Genomic DNA, 21,436 nt, shown 5'->3' with positions numbered 1-21,436 from the left:
TTGCTCAGTAAATAAATACTGTCAACAATAAAACCTGCAGATGTGATTCTATTTCAACGTACTACTAGTGGGATGCAAACGACAAACCACAGGACAGGAAGCTGCATCAGTCAGAGTGTGAGGTTTCAAAAGCGTCTCTTAAGTCACGTACACATCAAGATGAGTCATGTGCATTGTGAGGGGGTTTTGAAATTTGTAAAAGGACTTCATTTTGTTTGAACTACTGACATAAATGTTGTCCCTTCGACCCTGCTCTGATAAGAGTTTGTCGTTTTGCACGTAGGGCGAGATGAATATTTGTAATCTATACTGTGGCCTTACTTGGCGCAGAAGTTTGACTGTTTTAAAACATTCAAACCGTCCTCAGATAATAAAATGGTTTCTTTTTGATGGCAGTAACAGAGGACGCTGTTGGCTTCTCGCAAAGCAATACAGAGAATTTTCCATATTTACTTGACTCAAATGAATGCCGTGTGCACTTTTGGTTTTCATACAATCTTTAAAATGCACTTAGTCAAACTCAATATCAAATCATGTTTCTAAGAAAGGCCGAGAGGTACCGTTAACTCCCCGCTCGATGTGACTTTCACACTTTTGTTTTTTTCCAACAGCCTGAACAGGAAGTCATTTTTTTAGAGCCATTCACAGTAGTCCAATGTAACCGTACCATTTCACCTGTGCTGCAAAGTATTACCATATATTACAAAAGGTAGATATTTGTATTTCTGAGTGTTTCATTGAAATTACAAAGAAGAAAATGATCCCTTCCTTAGTTGTTCTGTCATCCATCTATAACAAGCCGTAATGTTTCCAGAACAATCCTTAAGACAGTTGATCTATTACGTTACATTACATTCATTGAATAGCACTTTGAAAATGTCTTATCTTATAAATGAACTTTATTCCAGCAAAAACAAAAAGTAGTACAATTTGGTGATAAAGATTAAAGGAAAATGTTATATTTTTATAATATTTCTTCTACGATTTCACCTTTTTAATTCATCATCAATTCAGCATCAAGAGAGGAACACATTTTTAATTAGGTGGTATTAAGTTAACATATGTTGGCTACCATTGAGAGGGATAAGAGTCCTTGGAAATTATAAATAAATGATCAGGTGTACTCGAAAAAAGTGCCAAATCATGTAACCTCAAAATGTCATTTAAAATAGAGATGAATAAGGGTTAACAGAGCACAGTTTGACACATTTGAATATCTGAGGGAAAGCTATGGCTTGAAATGTCTCCATCTTAAAGCTTACAAAAATATCTGCTGATGAAGTTATTAAATCAATTACTGGGTTAGAAAAGGTGTGTTGTGAAAAACAACCATGGTTATTATTGTCATTTTGCGGTTTCAGTCTCCAGTGTTTCCCCCTATATACAAATGGCCACTGTATGTACTGGCAGGGCCGATTTTTGACATAGGCGCTGTAAGTGATGAAAGTGGGGGATGTTAGCTTATCAGGCACCCGCAGCTCCACCCCCCAATTAAAACATGTTCACACAATACTGAATACATTTGAAGCCATTTTGACGTATATTACCTTTGTCAATAAGTTTCTGTTTTTGTAGTGTATTTGTCTTTTGTAGAGATTTTTAATTTATTCTTCATATATAAAATCTCGCCAAGGGCAGCAAATTGGCTAGAACCGGCCCTGATACTAGGCCTCAAGAGCCTTTCTTGTGCTGGCAGACACATAGAAACAAATTGGCGGGGCACACTTCGCACGTGCAAACACTACAAAATTCCACGTGCCTTAGCACCGCTACTATGACTCCATCCTAGGGGAAACACTGGTGTCTGATACTGTATCATCTGCTCTTAGCCCACAAACTGGACAGGAAGTGTAAAACCATCATGAGTCACAGGAAGTGACTAACAACAGGATATATATATATGTTGTTAGTCACTTCCTGTAATATATATACAGTGGGGCAAAAAAGTATTTAGTCAGCCACCAATTGTGCAAGTTCTCCCACTTAAAAAGATGAGAGAGGCCTGTAATTTTCATCCTAGGTACACCTCAACTATGAGAGACAGAATGGGGGGAAATAATCCAGGAAATCACATTGTCTGATTTTTAAAGAATTTATTTGCAAATTATGGTGGAAAATAAGTATTTGGTGAATAACAAAAGTCCATCTCAATTAGGGATGCTCCGATCGCCAATTTCGGGGCCGATCGCCGGAATCAGTATCGGCCGATACCGATCGCCGATCCGATCGAGTGGGCGGGGCCTAAATGGAAGATTTAAACATCACTTTAAATCTTCCATTTAAAGTGATGTTTAAAACTCAGTTAATGGGGCTGATTCACTGGAGCTTCCACAAACGACAATCAACTTAATTATTACATTCAAATGATGTACATTATTCAAGTTTACATTCACTTTGGATAATAACACGGGAGAAATTAGCGGAAGCGCTCTCTTTTCCTCTCTCCCTCTCCTGACAGCCTGTCAGTATCTCATGCAGCTCACTGATCCAGTAATAGGGACCCGACAATGAAGAATACATATATTTATAATAACTAGTTTAGCTTGTTCCAGAGGTAGATAAAATAGCTAAGTGTGTTAGGTCTAACTCCTCTTACGATACGTCCACACAGCAGCTTTTCAAAAATCTTGAAAATCTTGGAGCTGGGCGTGTCTGAAAGCTTGGGGATTTTTTGCGAGCAACGCGACCAACAACCAATCACATGAATCTCCCGCCCCCGACATACAAAGCAAAAAACCCCGGGGATTTTATGCAAGCAATATATATAGCCTATATATAAACTCCCCAAACAGGCGAAAACCTACCAGTTTCACCCACTGTCTCTGCCACCTCCCTCCATGCCTGGTTCCTCCGGTTTGTATCCCGTTAATAGTTCTGGTCGAAAAGAACCGGGTGATTTGCTACCGTAATTTCTCGTTTGGAATATGAGGAAAAGAACTGCGGTCTGGTTCTCCCTGTGTGTGTGTGTGTGTTTCGCTGCGCTTACCTGTCCGGCGGGCGGAGCTGCAGGATTTCTGCTTCACACACGTTGCAGACCGCTATTTTACTGTCTTTTTCGGACACCTTAAAATAATGCCAGACCGGTGAAGCCATTTTGGCGAGCTTGTTTTGCCGCACACAGAGAAAAGTGTCATGTATTTGAAGTCATGCGATCAGCTTTCGCGATCGGCATGTTTAGAGAGCACCGATCGATCGGTAGAGAGTGAGTATCGGCTGATCTCGATCGGTGACCGATCGATCGGAGCATCCCTAATCTCAATACTTTGTTATATACCCTTTGTTGGCAATGACAGAGGTCAAACGTTTTCTGTAAGTCTTCACAAGGTTTTCACACACTGTTGCTGGTATGTTGGCCCATTCCTCCATGCAGATCTCCTCTAGAGCAGTGATGTTTTGGGGCTGTCGCTGGGCAACACGGACTTTCAACTCCCTCCAAAGATTTTCTATGGGGTTGAGATCTGGAGACTGGCTAGGCCACTCCAGGACCTTGAAATGCTTCTTACGAAGCCACTCCTTCGTTGCCCGGGCGGTGTGTTTGGGATCATTGTCATGCTGAAAGACCCAGCCACGTTTCATCTTCAATGCCCTTGCTGATGGAAGGAGGTTGTCACTCAAAATCTCACGATACATGGCCCCATTCATTCTTTCCTTTACACGGATCAGTCGTCCTGGTCCCTTTGCAGAAAAACAGCCCCAAAGCATGATGTTTCCACCCCCATGTTTCACAGTAGGTGTTCTTTGGATGCAACTCAGCATTCTTTCTCCTCCAAACACGTCTAGTTGAGTTTTTACCAAAAAGTTCTATTTTGGTTTCATCTGACCATATGACATTCTCCCAATCCTCTTCTGGATCATCTAAATGCTCTCTAGCAAACTTCAGATTTCCTGGATTCTTTCCCCCCATTCTGTCTCTCATAGTTGAAGTGTACCTAGGATGACAATTACAGGCCTCTCTCATCTTTTTAAGTGGGAGAACTTGCACAATTGGTGGCTGACTAAATACTTTTTCGCCCCACTGTATGTATATATATATATATATATATATATATATATATATATATATAAATAAATGTTTTGGCTCTATGAAACCTAATGTACTTATATGATTCTGTTTTCTTCAAGTTTGTATCCTCTTGGTCGAATACACTTGTAAGTCGCTTCGGATAAAAGCGTCAGCTAAATGCAATGTAATAATATATAGGTCACAATATGGAAAATGTTCAGTATTGCTTTGTGAGATAACGTTGAAGCCAACAGCGCCCTCACCTGGACGACTTGTGTAATACATTTAGGGATTGTTTTAATGTGAAATATATATTAGTCTAAACTAGGCTCAACTCCTCCTACTGACTTAACATGTCTGAACGTTGGACACAGTAAACTATCTCATGAAGACTTAAATGACATTATAATTACTGATAATAAAAGTCCACATCTGTTATTGCTGTTATATTTCAAGGATTTTGATGGAAGCATCATCTTGTGATTTGGAGATACTTGGAAACCACCGAAGATGTAAATAACTTTATTATGAAACAGTCATGATGTTGATGTGTGTAGGATGACGGTCCGTCTCAGTGGTTTACAGCAAACCGTGTTAAAACAGGAGCATAAACAGGATGTGACACTGCGGGCATATTTAAGATCATGTGTGAACTAACACAGTGGAGGAGAACAGCTATTTTTTTTAAAAAGGCATTAATTCACACAAAATTAAAAGCACTCACCTCATACAAAATGATCCCATTACTTTATATAATGTGGAATAAAGCACTCAAGACACCTGCTTTTGGCCAGGAGACACCAGTTAGAAGGAGGACGTTCTCCTGCTGACACTAGAGGCTAATCCAAGTTGGACAAAAGGCTTTGAAATGGATTTGAAAGTCATCTGAATCTCTAAATATCATCCCCAGAGTTTCACTTTTCATCCAGCTGACGGCTTTGCTGAACATCCATGCTCCTTTCTGCCCTTTAGTTCCACTTGTAAGACGCTTCATCTTTTGGCAAAGGACCAAAAGACAGAGGTAGATTAACAGAAGAAGGCATTATTAACTTTCTTTAACCTCATGCATCTCCCTCATGATCTGAAGGACTCAAAATCAGCAGCACGTCGACCACAAACCAGCAGGGATAAAACTGTTTTTCGCCATTAAATGTCATCGAGACATTTCAGTCGTATTTCTGAGGTGACACACACAGGCAGGGGTTGCACCAGGAGCTCTGTGATTGGCTCCGTGGCGTCAGGAGCTGTGTGATTGGCCAGGTGGCGTCAGGAGCTCTGTGATTGGCCAGGTGGCGTCAGGAGCTCTGTGATTGGCCGGGCTTGGTGAATTTGCTCTGCAGGAACACTCTGGGGACACACAGCCCCTCCTTCTTGTTGACGGTCTCCCTCAGGACGTAGTCATTAGAAACGGACTGGAGGCCGGCGTCCGCAAACAGCTCGGACAGGAACTCTGAAATCAAGCGGAGAAATCAGACGATAGACTTTAGAAGAAGAAAAAACAAAAAATCCATCAATCTATCCACCTATCACTGTATCTATCTATCTATCTCAGTGACGTGCGGTGAGGTTCATGGCTGGTGAGGCACTGACTCTTTCAGAGTCAGATTTACAAATATTATATTTTGACCTTAATCGAAATATTCGGTTATTTTCAAAAGCTTTTTTAGTCTGATGCTTCGATTCATTTTAAACAGACCGTTAAACAAAAGGATACCCAACATCTAAATATTGGATTGTTCTTTCTTAGTAAGATCCCATTTTCATTACAATTGTGGTCTTACCTTGACTTGAAGATGAAGTCCATGCTATCCTTCTGGACAACAATCTCTATTACTTTTTTGTAAAAGTCCTCCTTATCTTCCTGTAGTTTCAAAAGTCTAGTTTGTTGTTTGCGTCTATACCGTCTCTGCGTAGAATAACAGTAGCAACAAGGACCTGTGGGCTCACTTGCGCCCCCTGCAGTGCGGCAGAGGTTATGGCTGCCTCTCCAGGTGCTTTTTTCATTGCCGTTGTAGGATGAGACCAGCGAGCCTAAATATCATATATACGTGAAATAAGTTATTTGGAGACTATGGATGGCGAGGATAAATGTAATAAAGGGATCTACAAACATTACATTGGTGACATACAGTGAGATGGTGCAGGCATGCGCTTAGGGCCCGCTTTACAGCCAGTTTCTGTGGGGTGACGCATTCTGAGGTGAGGCAGATCTCATCTGTGCCTCACCTCACAGTAACTGGCTTGAGCGCGCTCACAAAATAATGCCCGCGTTAAATTAGTGCCCGCGCTCCAGCCAGTTACTGTGGGCTTACGAGAGGCAGAGCTCGTCCCTGCCTCACTTCTCATCGCTACCCGTAGTTGTAGCGGAGCTCGTCAAATTTGCTGATTTTGACTATAAAAAGCGATTGGAATCATACATAAATCAAATTTACAACACAGATCAGTGGAGACATTTTATTATTATTATTATTTAGTTTTTCTTTAGTTGTTTTTCCGTTACATTGGAGTATGACAAGCCCTGCCTCCCCTGACTGCACGTCGCTGATCTATCTATCTATATCTATCCACCCATCTACCCTGCGGAGGTCTCGTTCTTCACCTTTAGAGAAGAAGTATGATCTGGTTCCATCTTGCCGGACGTAGAAGTTCTCCCCCAGCTTGCTGCCGGCTTTAAACCTCAGCATGGCGTGGTCATTCAGTCCGTAGTCTCTGAACAGCACCATGCCTCCGGGCTTTAGCACCTGAAAGCAACACACACACATTTGAAATAAATAAATAATAAATTCAAATAGTTTCTCAAATGACTAGTAGAGGTGGCAACAGCGACACACAGTCAATGAGTGCGTAAACAATGTTAGATACATGGAATAGTGTAAATAATTAACTTGTGTTTAATGTTGAATTCATGTTAAACTTGGGCCTGCAACTATAGTTACTGTAAAAAGCCTTAAAGTTTCCAGAATAATCCCTAACAGTCATAGGTATAAAGTACATTTACTCAAGTACTGTATTTTACAATTTTGAGATACTTGTGCTTTACTTGAGTATTTTCATGTTATGCTACTTTGTACTTCTACTCCACTATAGTTCAGAGGTAAATGGTGTACTTTTAGTCCTCGTGTTTCTAACAAAAGGACAATTAGGTCACAATATTGGAGATTCTCAGTGTTGCTTTGAGCGATAACGTTGAAGCCAACAGCGCCCTCACCTGGATGACTTGTGTAATAACAAACTGAAAATATATGACATGTAGGGATTGTTTTAATGTGGTGTATACTAAATATATATTGGTCTAAAGACACGCAACTACTACTGCCTTTTATGTTCTGCCAGTGCTTTCCATAGAAGAGACATGAAGAAGAGGGGACACATGTTGATGTAGAAGAGACATGAAGAAGAGGGGACACATGTTGATGTAGGAGAGACATGAAGAAGAGGGGACACATGTTGATGTAGGAGAGACATGAAGAAGAGGGGACACATGTTGATGTAGAAGAGACATGAAGAAGAGGGGACACATGTTGATGTAGAAGAGACATGAAGAAGAGGGGACACATGTTGATGTAGAAGAGACATGAAGAAGAGGGGACACATGTTGATGTAGAAGAGACATGAAGAAGAGGGGACACATGTTGATGAAGAAGAGACATGAAGAAGAGGGGACACATGTTGATGTAGCAGAGACATGAAGAAGAGGGGACACATGTTGATGTAGAAGAGACATGAAGAAGAGGGGACACATGTTGATGTAGAAGAGACATGAAGAAGAGGGGACACATGTTGATGAAGAAGAGACATGAAGAAGAGGGGACACATGTTGATGAAGAAGAGACATGAAGAAGAGGGGACACATGTTGATGTAGCAGAGACATGAAGAAGAGGGGACACATGTTGATGTAGCAGAGACATGAAGAAGAGGGGACACATGTTGATGAAGAAGAGACATGAAGAAGAGGGACACATGTTGATGTAGCAGAGACATGAAGAAGAGGGGACACATGTTGATGTAGAAGAGACATGAAGAAGAGGGGACACATGTTGATGTAGAAGAGACATGAGGAAGAGGGGACACATGTTGATGTAGAAGAGACATGAAGAAGAGGGGACACATGTTGATGAAGAAGAGACATGAAGAAGAGGGGACACATGTTGATGTAGAAGAGACATGAAGAAGAGGGGACACATGTTGATGAAGAAGAGACATGAAGAAGAGGGGACACATGTTGATGTAGAAGAGACATGAAGAAGAGGGGACACATGTTGATGTAGAAGAGACATGGAGAAGAGGGGACACATGTTGATGTAGAAGAGACATGGAGAAGAGGGGACACATGTTGATGTAGAAGAGACATGAAGAAGAGGGGACACATGTTGATGTAGAAGAGACATGAAGAGGGGACACATGTTGATGTAGAAGAGACATGAAGAAGAGGGGACACATGTTGATGTAGAAGAGACATGGAGAAGAGGGGACACATGTTGATGTAGAAGAGACATGAAGAAGAGGGGACACATGTTGATGTAGAAGAGACATGAAGAAGAGGGGACACATGTTGATGTAGAAGAGACATGAAGAAGAGGGGACACATGTTGATGTAGAAGAGACATGAAGAAGAGGGGACACATGTTGATGTAGAAAAGACATGAAGAAGAGGGGACACATGTTGATGTAGAAGAGACATCAAGAAGAGGGGACACATGTTGATGTAGAAGAGACATGAAGAGGGGACACATGTTGATGTAGAAGAGACATGAAGAAGAGGGGACACATGTTGATGTAGAAGAGACATGAAGAAGAGGGAACACATGTTGATGTAGAAGAGACATGAAGGAGAGGGGACACATGTTGATGTAGAAGAGACATGAAGAAGAGGGGACACATGTTGATGTAGAAGAGACATGGAGAAGAGGGGACACATGTTGATGTAGAAGAGACATGGAGAAGAGGGGACACATGTTGATGTAGAAGAGACATGAGGAAGAGGGAACACATGTTGATGTAGAAGAGACATGAAGGAGAGGGGACACATGTTGATGTAGAAGAGACATGAAGAAGAGGGGACACATGTTGATGTAGAAGAGACATGGAGAAGAGGGGACACATGTTGATGTAGAAGAGACATGGAGAAGAGGGGACACATGTTGATGTAGAAGAGACATGAAGAAGAGGGGACACATGTTGATGTAGAAGAGACATGAAGAAGAGGGGACACATGTTGATGTAGAAGAGACATGAAGAAGAGGGGACACATGTTGATGTAGAAGAGACATGGAGAAGAGGGGACACATGTTGATGTAGAAGAGACATGAAGAAGAGGGGACACATGTTGATGTAGAAGAGACATGAAGAAGAGGGGACACATGTTGATGTAGAAGAGACATGAAGAAGAGGGGACACATGTTGATGTAGAAGAGACATGAAGAAGAGGGGACACATGTTGATGTAGAAGAGACATGAAGAAGAGGGGACACATGTTGATGTAGAATAGACATGAAGAAGAGGGGACACATGTTGATGTAGAAGAGACATGAAGAAGAGGGGACACATGTTGATGTAGAAGAGACATGGAGAAGAGGATTTTGAATAACAGGTGACCGTTAACTGATCAGAGAACAGTAGTTTTTGTCGCTCTCACCCTGCTGATGTTCTGCAGAGCCAGCTTCATCTTGTCGGGATGGACGGCTGACAGGACGAAGATGAGCGTGACGACGTCCACGCTGCCTTCAGGGACATTTCCCCTCAGGTCGTCTTTGGTTAGGTCGCACTGGAAGGCATGGCAGCGCTCAGGACAGTACAGAGGGTTCAGCTGGAATAATAAAACCCACAAAACAGACGAGGAAAAACAAAAAGCAAGTTACATTTTCAAGCTAAAACACAGTCATGGCTATTTCAACACACAAGCATTACATAGCTTATATGTACTGCTGAGTACTTTGTCATCGTATACTGTACGTAGTTCTTAAGTAGATCCAGATGTCATGTAAATGATTTTCGATATCTTGAAGCATCCTTTGTGCTCCAGTCCATCCTCTCAGTAAACGCAGAGCTGAATCCAGATCAGATGCACGCTGAAGGCTCTTTGAGTAGGTTTTCTCTCACTGATCGTGTTGTTATGTTAAATGTTTGTTGTCTGTTTGTCATGTGTTGTGTCTTGATATGTGTCCGTGTTGATGTCACACATGGAGCTGCTGCGATGCAAGCCACATTTCAGACTTGATCTGACCATTAAAGTGTTATCGTATATCGTTAACGTATAATAGTTTTAAAAGTACAGAGGGTTCAGCTGGAAGCAGAAGGTGGAAAACGTCAGGAGGATTTGAACAAGGAGGTGGTCGCAACCCTCGTACTCAGCTCCGTGGCACCTTTTGAAAGGTAACAAAGAAACTAGCTTTCCAACGGTATAAGATATATTGTCAAAAAGCATCGTTACAACAAAGAAATAATCTACCAAAACACACATTTCCTTACTTCTTGTGTTAAATGTATATAAGGAAAGATGATTCAGGCATTAGACGTGTACTTGATGGAAACATTTCTTACTTTCACAAACTCTACAGCTCGTGGGGAGAAGTCACAGGCGTAAACGAAGATGTTCAGGTCCTCCTCCAGCAGAGGGAAGACGCAGTTTCCCACCCCGCAGCCGGCCTCCAGCAGCACCAGCCTCTGGGACTCAAACTGCACATCACACGGAGTACAAATACTTCGTTACTGTACTTAAGTACATTCTTCTGGTATCAGTACTTTAGTCCACTACTTATTTTTCTGACAACTTCTTACATGTTGAACTCAAATACCTGTACTTTCTACTTCTTACATGTTGAACTCAAATACCTGTACTTTCTACTTCTCACATGTTGAACTCAAATACCTGTACTTTCTACTTCTTACATGTTGAACACAAATACCTGTACTTTCTACTTCTCACATGTTGAACTCAAATACCTGTACTTTCTACTTCTTACATGTTGAACTCAAATACCTGTACTTTCTACTTCTTACATGTTGAACCCAAATACCTGTACTTTCTACTTCTTACATGTTGAACTCAAATACCTGTACTTTCTACTTCTCACATGTTGAACTCAAATACCTGTACTTTCTACTTCTTACATGTTGAACCCAAATACCTGTACTTTCTACTTCTTACATGTTGAACTCAAATACCTGTACTTTCTACTTCTCACATGTTGAACTCAAATACCTGTACTTTCTACTTCTTACATGTTGAACTCAAATACCTGTACTTTCTACTTCTTACATGTTGAACTCAAATACCTGTACTTTCTACTTCTCACATGTTGAACTCAAATACCTGTACTTTCTACTTCTTACATGTTGAACTCAAATACCTGTACTTTCTACTTCTTACATGTTGAACACAAATACCTGTACTTTCTACTTCTCACATGTTGAACTCAAATACCTGTACTTTCTACTTCTCACATGTTGAACTCAAATACCTGTACTTTCTACATGTTGAACACAAATACCTGTACTTTCTACTTCTCACATGTTTGACTCAAATACCTGTACTTTCTACTTCTCACATTTTGAACACAAATACCTGTACTTTATACTTCTTACATGTTGAACACAAATACCTGTACTTTCTACTTCTTACATGTTGAACTCAAATACCTGTACTTTCTACTTCTCACATTTTGAACACAAATACCTGTACTTTCTACTTCTCACATGTTGAACTCAAATACCTGTACTTTCTACTTCTCACATGTTGAAAACAAATACCTGTACTTTCTACTTCTCACATGTTGAAAACAAATACCTGTACTTTCTACTTCTCACATGTTGAACACAAATACCTGTACTTTCTACTTCTTACATGTTGAACTCAAATACCTGTACTTTCTACTTCTTACTTGTTGAACTCAAATACCTGTACTTTCTACTTCTTACTTGTTGAACACAAATACCTGTACTTTCTACTTCTCACATGTTGAACACAAATACCTGTACTTTCTACTTCTTACATGTTGAACTCAAATACCTGTACTTTCTACTTCTCACATGTTGAACTCAAATACCTGTACTTTCTACTTCTTACTTGTTGAACTCAAATACCTGTACTTTCTACTTCTTACTTGTTGAACACAAATACCTGTACTTTATACTTCTTACATGTTGAACTCAAATACCTGTACTTTCTACTTCTTACATGTTGAACACAAATACCTGTACTTTCTACTTCTTACTTGTTGAACTCAAATACCTGTACTTTCTACTTCTCACATGTTGAACACAAATACCTGTACTTTATACTTCTTACATGTTGAACTCAAATACCTGTACTTTCTACTTCTTACATGTTGAACACAAATACCTGTACTTTTACTTCTTACATGTTGAACCCAAATACCTGTACTTTCTACTTCTTACATGTTGAACACAAATACCTGTACTTTCTACTTCTTACATGTTGAACTCAAATACCTGTACTTTCTACTTCTTACATGTTGAACCCAAATACCTGTACTTTCTACTTCTTACATGTTGAACTCAAATACCTGTACTTTCTACTTCTTACATGTTGAACTCAAATACCTGTACTTTCTACTTCTCTCATGTTGAACACAAATACCTGTACTTTCTACTTCTTACATGTTGAACTCAAATACCTGTACTTTCTACTTCTTACATGTTGAACACAAATACCTGTACTTTCTACTTCTTACATGTTGAACTCAAATACCTGTACTTTCTACTTCTTACATGTTGAACCCAAATACCTGTACTTTCTACTTCTTACATGTTGAACACAAATACCTGTACTTTCTACTTCTTACATGTTGAACTCAAATACCTGTACTTTCTACTTCTTACATGTTGAACACAAATACCTGTACTTTCTACTTCTTACATGTTGAACACAAATACCTGTACTTTCTACTTCTTACATGTTGAAACACAAATACCTGTACTTTCTACTTCTTACTTGTTGAACTCAAATACCTGTACTTTCTACTTCTTACTTGTTGAACACAAATACCTGTACTACTTTCTACTTCTTACATGTTGAACACAAATACCTGTACTTTCTACTTCTTACATGTTGAACTCAATACATGTACTTTCTACTTCTTACATGTTGAACTCAAATACCTGTACTTTCTACTTCTTACATGTTGAACTCAAATAACTGTACTTTCTACTTCTTACATGTTGAACACAAATACCTGTACTTTCTACTTCTTACATGTTGAACTCAAATACCTGTACTTTCTACTTCTTACATGTTGAACTCAAATACCTGTACTTTCTACTTCTTACATGTTGAACCCAAATACCTGTACTTTCTACTTCTTACATGTTGAACCCAAATACCTGTACTTTCTACTTCTTACATGTTGAACACAAATACCTGTACTTTCTACTTCTTACATGTTGAACTCAAATACCTGTACTTCTACTTCTTACATGTTGAACACAAATACCTGTACTTTCTACTTCTTACATGTTGAACACAAATACCTGTACTTTATACTTCTTACTTGTTGAACTCAAATACCTGTACTTTCTACTTCTTACATGTTGAACTCAAATACCTGTACTTTCTACTTCTTACATGTTGAACACAAATACCTGTACTTTCTACTTCTTACATGTTGAACACAAATACCTGTACTTTCTACTTCTTACATGTTGAACACAAATACCTGTACTTTCTACTTCTTACTTGTTGAACTCAAATACCTGTACTTTCTACTTCTTACTTGTTGAACACAAATACCTGTACTACTTTCTACTTCTTACATGTTGAACACAAATACCTGTACTTTCTACTTCTTACATGTTGAACTCAATACATGTACTTTCTACTTCTTACATGTTGAACTCAAATACCTGTACTTTCTACTTCTTACATGTTGAACTCAAATAACTGTACTTCTACTTCTTACATGTTGAACACAAATACCTGTACTTTCTACTTCTTACATGTTGAACTCAAATACCTGTACTTTCTACTTCTTACATGTTGAACTCAAATACCTGTACTTTCTACTTCTTACATGTTGAACTCAAATACCTGTACTTTCTACTTCTTACATGTTGAACTCAAATACCTGTACTTTCTACTTCTCACATGTTGAACTCTAATACCTGTACTTTCTACTTCTTACATGTTGAACTCAAATACCTGTACTTTCTACTTCTCACATGTTGAACTCTAATACCTGTACTTTCTACTTCTTACATGTTGAACTCAAATACTTGTACTTTCTACTTCTTACATGTTGAAACCCAAATACCTGTACTTTCTACTTCTTACATGTTGAACTCAAATACCTGTACTTTCTACTTCTTACATGTTGAACACAAATACTTGTACTTTCTACTTCTTACACGTTGAACTCAAATACCTGTACTTTCTACTTCTTACATGTTGAACACAAATACCTGTACTTTCTACTTCTTACATGTTGAACACAAATACCTGTACTTTCTACTTCTTACATGTTGAACACAAATACCTGTACTTTCTACTTCTTACATGTTGAACTCAAATACCTGTACTTTCTACTTCTTACTTGTTGAACTCAAATACCTGTACTTTCTACTTCTTACTTGTTGAACACAAATACCTGTACTTTCTACTTCTCACATGTTGAACACAAATACCTGTACTTTCTACTTCTTACATGTTGAACTCAAATACCTGTACTTTCTACTTCTCACATGTTGAACTCAAATACCTGTACTTTCTACTTCTTACTTGTTGAACTCAAATACCTGTACTTTCTACTTCTTACTTGTTGAACACAAATACCTGTACTTTATACTTCTTACATGTTGAACTCAAATACCTGTACTTTCTACTTCTTACATGTTGAACACAAATACCTGTACTTTCTACTTCTTACTTGTTGAACTCAAATACCTGTACTTTCTACTTCTCACATGTTGAACACAAATACCTGTACTTTATACTTCTTACATGTTGAACTCAAATACCTGTACTTTCTACTTCTTACATGTTGAACACAAATACCTGTACTTTTTACTTCTTACATGTTGAACCCAAATACCTGTACTTTCTACTTCTTACATGTTGAACACAAATACCTGTACTTTCTACTTCTTACATGTTGAACTCAAATACCTGTACTTTCTACTTCTTACATGTTGAACCCAAATACCTGTACTTTCTACTTCTTACATGTTGAACTCAAATACCTGTACTTTCTACTTCTTACATGTTGAACTCAAATACCTGTACTTTCTACTTCTCTCATGTTGAACACAAATACCTGTACTTTCTACTTCTTACATGTTGAACTCAAATACCTGTACTTTCTACTTCTTACATGTTGAACACAAATACCTGTACTTTCTACTTCTTACATGTTGAACACAAATACCTGTACTTTCTACTTCTTACATGTTGAACTCAAATACCTGTACTTTCTACTTCTTACATGTTGAACCCAAATACCTGTACTTTCTACTTCTTACATGTTGAACTCAAATACCTGTACTTTCTACTTCTTACATGTTGAACTCAATACCTGTACTTTCTACTTCTCTCATGTTGAACACAAATACCTGTACTTTCTACTTCTTACATGTTGAACTCAAATACCTGTACTTTCTACTTCTTACATGTTGAACTCAAATACCTGTACTTTCTACTTCTTACATGTTGAACTCAAATACCTGTACTTTCTACTTCTTACATGTTGAACCCAAATACCTGTACTTTCTACTTCTTACATGTTGAACACAAATACCTGTACTTTCTACTTCTTACATGTTGAACTCAATACCTGTACTTTCTACTTCTTACATGTTGAACACAATACCTGTACTTTCTACTTCTTACATGTTGAACACAAATACCTGTACTTTCTACTTCTTACATGTTGAACACAAATACCTGTACTTTCTACTTCTTACTTGTTGAACTCAAATACCTGTACTTTCTACTTCTTACTTGTTGAACACAAATACCTGTACTACTTTCTACTTCTTACATGTTGAACACAAATACCTGTACTTTCTACTTCTTACATGTTGAACTCAATACATGTACTTTCTACTTCTTACATGTTGAACTCAAATACCTGTACTTTCTACTTCTTACATGTTGAACTCAAATAACTGTACTTTCTACTTCTTACATGTTGAACACAAATACCTGTACTTTCTACTTCTTACATGTTGAACTCAAATACCTGTACTTTCTACTTCTTACATGTTGAACTCAAATACCTGTACTTTCTACTTCTTACATGTTGAACCCAAATACCTGTACTTTCTACTTCTTACATGTTGAACCCAAATACCTGTACTTTCTACTTCTTACATGTTGAACACAAATACCTGTACTTTCTACTTCTTACATGTTGAACTCAAATACCTGTACTTTCTACTTCTTACATGTTGAACACAAATACCTGTACTTTCTACTTCTTACATGTTGAACACAAATACCTGTACTTTATACTTCTTACTTGTTGAACTCAAATACCTGTACTTTCTACTTCTTACATGTTGAACTCAATACCTGTACTTTCTACTTCTTACATGTTGAACACAAATACCTGTACTTTCTACTTCTTACATGTTGAACACAAATACCTGTACTTTCTACTTCTTACATGTTGAACACAAATACCTGTACTTTCTACTTCTTACTTGTTGAACTCAAATACCTGTACTTTCTACTTCTTACTTGTTGAACACAAATACCTGTACTACTTTCTACTTCTTACATGTTGAACACAAATACCTGTACTTTCTACTTCTTACATGTTGAACTCAATACATGTACTTTCTACTTCTTACATGTTGAACTCAAATACCTGTACTTTCTACTTCTTACATGTTGAACTCAAATAACTGTACTTTCTACTTCTTACATGTTGAACACAAATACCTGTACTTTCTACTTCTTACATGTTGAACTCAAATACCTGTACTTTCTACTTCTACATGTTGAACTCAAATACCTGTACTTTCTACTTCTTACATGTTGAACTCAAATACCTGTACTTTCTACTTCTTACATGTTGAACTCAAATACCTGTACTTTCTACTTCTCACATGTTGAACTCTAATACCTGTACTTTCTACTTCTTACATGTTGAACTCAAATACCTGTACTTTCTACTTCTCACATGTTGAACTCTAATACCTGTACTTTCTACTTCTTACATGTTGAACTCAAATACCTGTACTTTCTACTTCTTACATGTTGAACCCAAATACCTGTACTTTCTACTTCTTACATGTTGAACTCAAATACCTGTACTTTCTACTTCTTACATGTTGAACACAAATACTTGTACTTTCTACTTCTTACACCGTTGAACTCAAATACCTGTACTTTCTACTTCTTACATGTTGAACACAAAAACCTGTACTTTCTACTTCTTACATGTTGAACACAAATACCTGTACTTTCTACTTCTTACATTGTTGAACACAAATACCTTGTACTTTCTACTTTCTTACATGTTGAACCAAATACCTGTACTTTCTACTTCTTACATGTTGAACTCAAATACCTGTACTTTCTACTTCTTAGCATGTTGAACTACAAATACCTGTACTTTTCTACTTCTTACATGTTGAACTCAAAATAGCCTGTACTTTCTACTTCTTACATGTTGAACTCAAATACCTGTACTTTCTACTTCTTACATGTTGAACCCAAATACCTGCTACTTTCTACTTCTACATGTTGAACACAATACCTGTACTTTCTACTTCTTACATGTTGAACTACAATACCTGACTACTTTCTACTTCTTACATGTTGAACCAAATACCTGTACTTTCTACTTCTTACATGTTTGAACTCAAATACCTGTACTTTCTACTTCTTACATGTTGTAACTCAAATACCTGTACTTTCTACTTCTTACATGTTGAACTCAAATACCATTGTACTTTCTACTTCTTACATGTTGAACTCAAATACCTGTTACTTTCTACTTCTTACATGTTGAACTCAAATACCTGTACTTTCTACTTCTTACATGTTGAACCCAAATACCTGTAACTTTCTACTTCTTACATGTTGAACACAAATACCTGTACTTTCTACTTCTTACATGTTGAACTACAAATACCTGTACTTTCTACTTCTTACATGTTGAACATCAAATACCTGTACTTTCTACTTCTTACATGTTGAACACAAATACCTGTACTTTATACTTCTTACATTGTTGAACTCAAATACCTGTACTTTCTACTTCTTACATGTTGAACTCAAATACCTGTACTTTCTACTTCTTACATGTTTAACTACAAATACCTGTACTTTCTACTTCTTACATGTTGAACATCAAATACCTGTACTTTCTACTTCTAAACAATAACTGTCCTTTCTACTTCTTACATGTTGAACACAAATACCTGTACTTTCTACTTCTTACTATGTTGAACTCAAATACCTGTACTTTCTACTTCTTACATTGTTGAACACAAATACCTGTACTACTTTCTACTTCTTACATGTTGAACACAAATACCTGTACTTTCTACTTCTTACATGTTGAACTCAATACATGTACTTTCTACTTCTTACATGTTGAACTCAAATACCTGTACTTTCTACTTCTTACATGTTGAACTCAAATAACTGTACTTTCTACTTCTTACATGTTGAACACAAATACCTGTACTTTCTACTTCTTACATGTTGAACTCAAATACCTGTACTTTCTACTTCTTACATGTTGAACTCAAATACCTGTACTTTCTACTTCTTACATGTTGAACTCAAATACCTGTACTTTCTACTTCTTACATGTTGAACTCAAATACCTGTACTTTCTACTTCTCACATGTTGAACTCTAATACCTGTACTTTCTACTTCTTACATGTTGAACTCAAATACCTGTACTTTCTACTTCTCACATGTTGAACTCTAATACCTGTACTTTCTACTTCTTACATGTTGAACTCAAATACTTGTACTTTCTACTTCTTACATGTTGAACCCAAATACCTGTACTTTCTACTTCTTACATGTTGAACTCAAATACCTGTACTTTCTACTTCTTACATGTTGAACACAAATACTTGTACTTTCTACTTCTTACACGTTGAACTCAAATACCTGTACTTTCTACTTCTTACATGTTGAACACAAATACCTGTACTTTCTACTTCTACATGTTGAACACAAATACCTGTACTTTCTACTTCTTACATGTTGAACACAAATACCTGTACTTTCTACTTCTTACATGTTGAACTCAAATACCTGTACTTTCTACTTCTTACATGTTGAACTCAAATACCTGTACTTTCTACTTCTTACATGTTGAACACAAATACCTGTACTTTCTACTTCTTACATGTTGAACTCAAATACCTGTACTTTCTACTTCTTACATGTTGAACTCAAATACCTGTACTTTCTACTTCTCTCATTTCCAAACAGCTGGTTCCTTTAGTCTGAATGTGTGTTTGGTGCGTGATCATTATTCTTTAGAGTCATTGCGTGCCTATTGATTTGAACACGATCCGTGTATCCATCATTTCCTGGTCTTCTCTAAAGAAGAGGGACCAATGGAAACGTTGTCATGTTGCCGTTGTTCAGCATGGAAACATTCATTAGCTAACAATGACATTATTGTTCTATTAATATAAAGGGAGGTCAGGTACTCTTTAAAACAGCTGCTAGTTATGGGTACTTTTTACTGAAGTACATTTCAAAGCCTCTTTACTTTGACTTGAGTAAAGACGTTTAGTCAGTACTTCTACTTTCACCAGAGTACTTTTAAACACGAGTATCTGTACTTCTACTTGAGTAAACGATGTGTGTACTTTTGCCCTCTCTGCCTGTCGGGACAAATGTTCACTTTATCACTTTATTCAGCTCTAATTGTAGGAGCTATAGCCTTAGACTAAAGCTACTGTGGTGTGTTAACTCCCCGGAATGACTTTGCTGACACTGTGTTGACACGATACCGTTTGTGTTGTTGTTTTAATGATGAATAGGTAGGCTTATTATCAGGTGTGGAATAATGCGATCCATGCATTGTATTGTTGTTGTGCATAATAAAGTAGAGTCCATTCAATTCAATATTCCATTCATTGCCTGAACAAACAATCTTATTGTTTTCACACGATGGCGATGAAAAACGATTTGCCCTTCGTGGATCAGACACATCCAATCCTCTGACAACACACACCTTAAATACCTGTGGCATAGAGAATGTGACGGTGACACTATATGCCACACACAGTGAATAACACACAATTGTGAAAACTTCAACCCAAATATGACCTTCAATAAAATGGCTCTTACAGTAATACTTCCCAGCTATAAATGAAGTAGGAAACCCTTTTTTAAAGCAGTATTCCTTACTTTTTTAACCTCATTCTCACATCTTTCTTCTACAACATTGACAGTAGTAAGTGTGGAATTCAAAGGACCCACATTAGTGATTGACAGGTTATCTAAACAATGGAGCTATCTGGAAACCTTGACGTTGTAATAATTGTAATTAAAGATACAAATGTTCCTCAAGTGAAAGTAGAAAAGTATTCTCATCAAAATATAGTGAAAGTATCGACAGTGAAAGTAGTCTTTGTGCAGATTGGTCCATTTCAGAATAATATATATGATATGTTTTATAATGATTGATCATGAAAGTGTTCTCAAAGCTGGTAAAGGTGCAGCTAGTTTGAAGGACTTTGTATACTGCAGGGTAGCTGGTGGATTTACTCCAGGTGGAACTACAGTCTGATTCAACACTTGATTATATTTCACATCATTCATCCACATCTGTGAAGTAACTAAAGGGATTAAATACATATAGTGGGTAGAAGTACAGAGTAGCATAACATTGAAATACTCAAGTAAAGCACAAGTACCTCTTAATTGTACTTAGTAACTCCCCCCCTCTGCTCACCTCTCTGCACGCGTTGAGCTCTTCAAACTCTCGGGTGGTCCAGTGTCTGTCCTTGAAGAAGTTGGTGGTGTTTCTTTTGTAAAACAAGTCCCAGTTTTTCTGAGCTTCTTTCTCCAGCTTCATGAGTTTGAAGTCGGACACCAGAGCCTTTTCTCGGCTCAGTGTGTCCGGCTCCTCCTGGGTCAAAACCCTGCAGGAGGAGGAGGCTCTGTTCTGCCCGACAACACACGGAGAAATGTCTTCTTTTAGTCCCACTTCTACTTCTGGAGCTGTTGTTTTAATATCCACAGGAAAACCTTCACTTTTCGACATGATAATTTTTTTTTTTTTAGAAAGAAATAATGTCTTACTGCTCCGTTTCCTTTAGTAAAGTTGCTTTTTGTTAATTAATGAAATAATAGTATTCTTCACAAGGTTAAAAATGCAGTTGTTTGTATGAAGAATCACGCTAAAATTAACTTATTGCAAAAAAAAGAAACATGTTTTTTCCACATTTGAGGTCCATCTTGTCCGTTGTGTAAATTCTTCCGTGTCAACTA

At 37.7% G+C, this 21,436-nt stretch overlaps 1 protein-coding gene across 1 annotated transcript; it reads right to left on the bottom strand.

Annotated features, from left to right (window-relative positions):
* Positions 1-4,509: 4,509 nt before the first annotated feature.
* Positions 4,510-21,404, bottom strand: mettl6 (methyltransferase like 6). The gene is made up of 5 exons (XM_034237591.1): positions 20,898-21,404; positions 10,545-10,679; positions 9,640-9,810; positions 6,603-6,744; positions 4,510-5,453 (listed from the first exon to the last, which is right to left on the bottom strand). The coding sequence occupies exons 1-5, from the start codon at positions 21,207-21,209 to the stop codon at positions 5,299-5,301; spliced, it is 915 nt and encodes a 304-aa protein (XP_034093482.1). The 5' UTR covers positions 21,210-21,404; the 3' UTR covers positions 4,510-5,298.
* Positions 21,405-21,436: the final 32 nt, after the last annotated feature.

The sequence above is a fragment of the Gymnodraco acuticeps genome, unplaced genomic scaffold (assembly GCF_902827175.1).
Source record: "Gymnodraco acuticeps unplaced genomic scaffold, fGymAcu1.1, whole genome shotgun sequence".
NCBI classification, from domain to species: Eukaryota; Metazoa; Chordata; class Actinopteri; order Perciformes; family Bathydraconidae; genus Gymnodraco; species Gymnodraco acuticeps.
Note: the sequence above shows the minus strand (reverse complement) of the source record. Positions and strands in the feature narration are given on the sequence as shown.

Bases quoted from the DNA above. Each gene is read 5' to 3' on its own strand.
- mettl6 (XM_034237591.1), bottom strand. From the start codon at position 21,209: ATGTCGAAAAGTGAAGGTTTTCCTGTGGATATTAAAACAACAGCTCCA. The intron at 10,680-20,897 runs GTGAGCAGAGGG...TGTGATGTGCAG, and splicing joins AGCTCAACGCGTGCAGAGAG to TTTGAGTCCCAGAGGCTGGT. The intron at 5,454-6,602 runs GTGAAGAACGAG...GCTTGATTTCAG, and splicing joins ATCATACTTCTTCTCTAAAG to AGTTCCTGTCCGAGCTGTTT.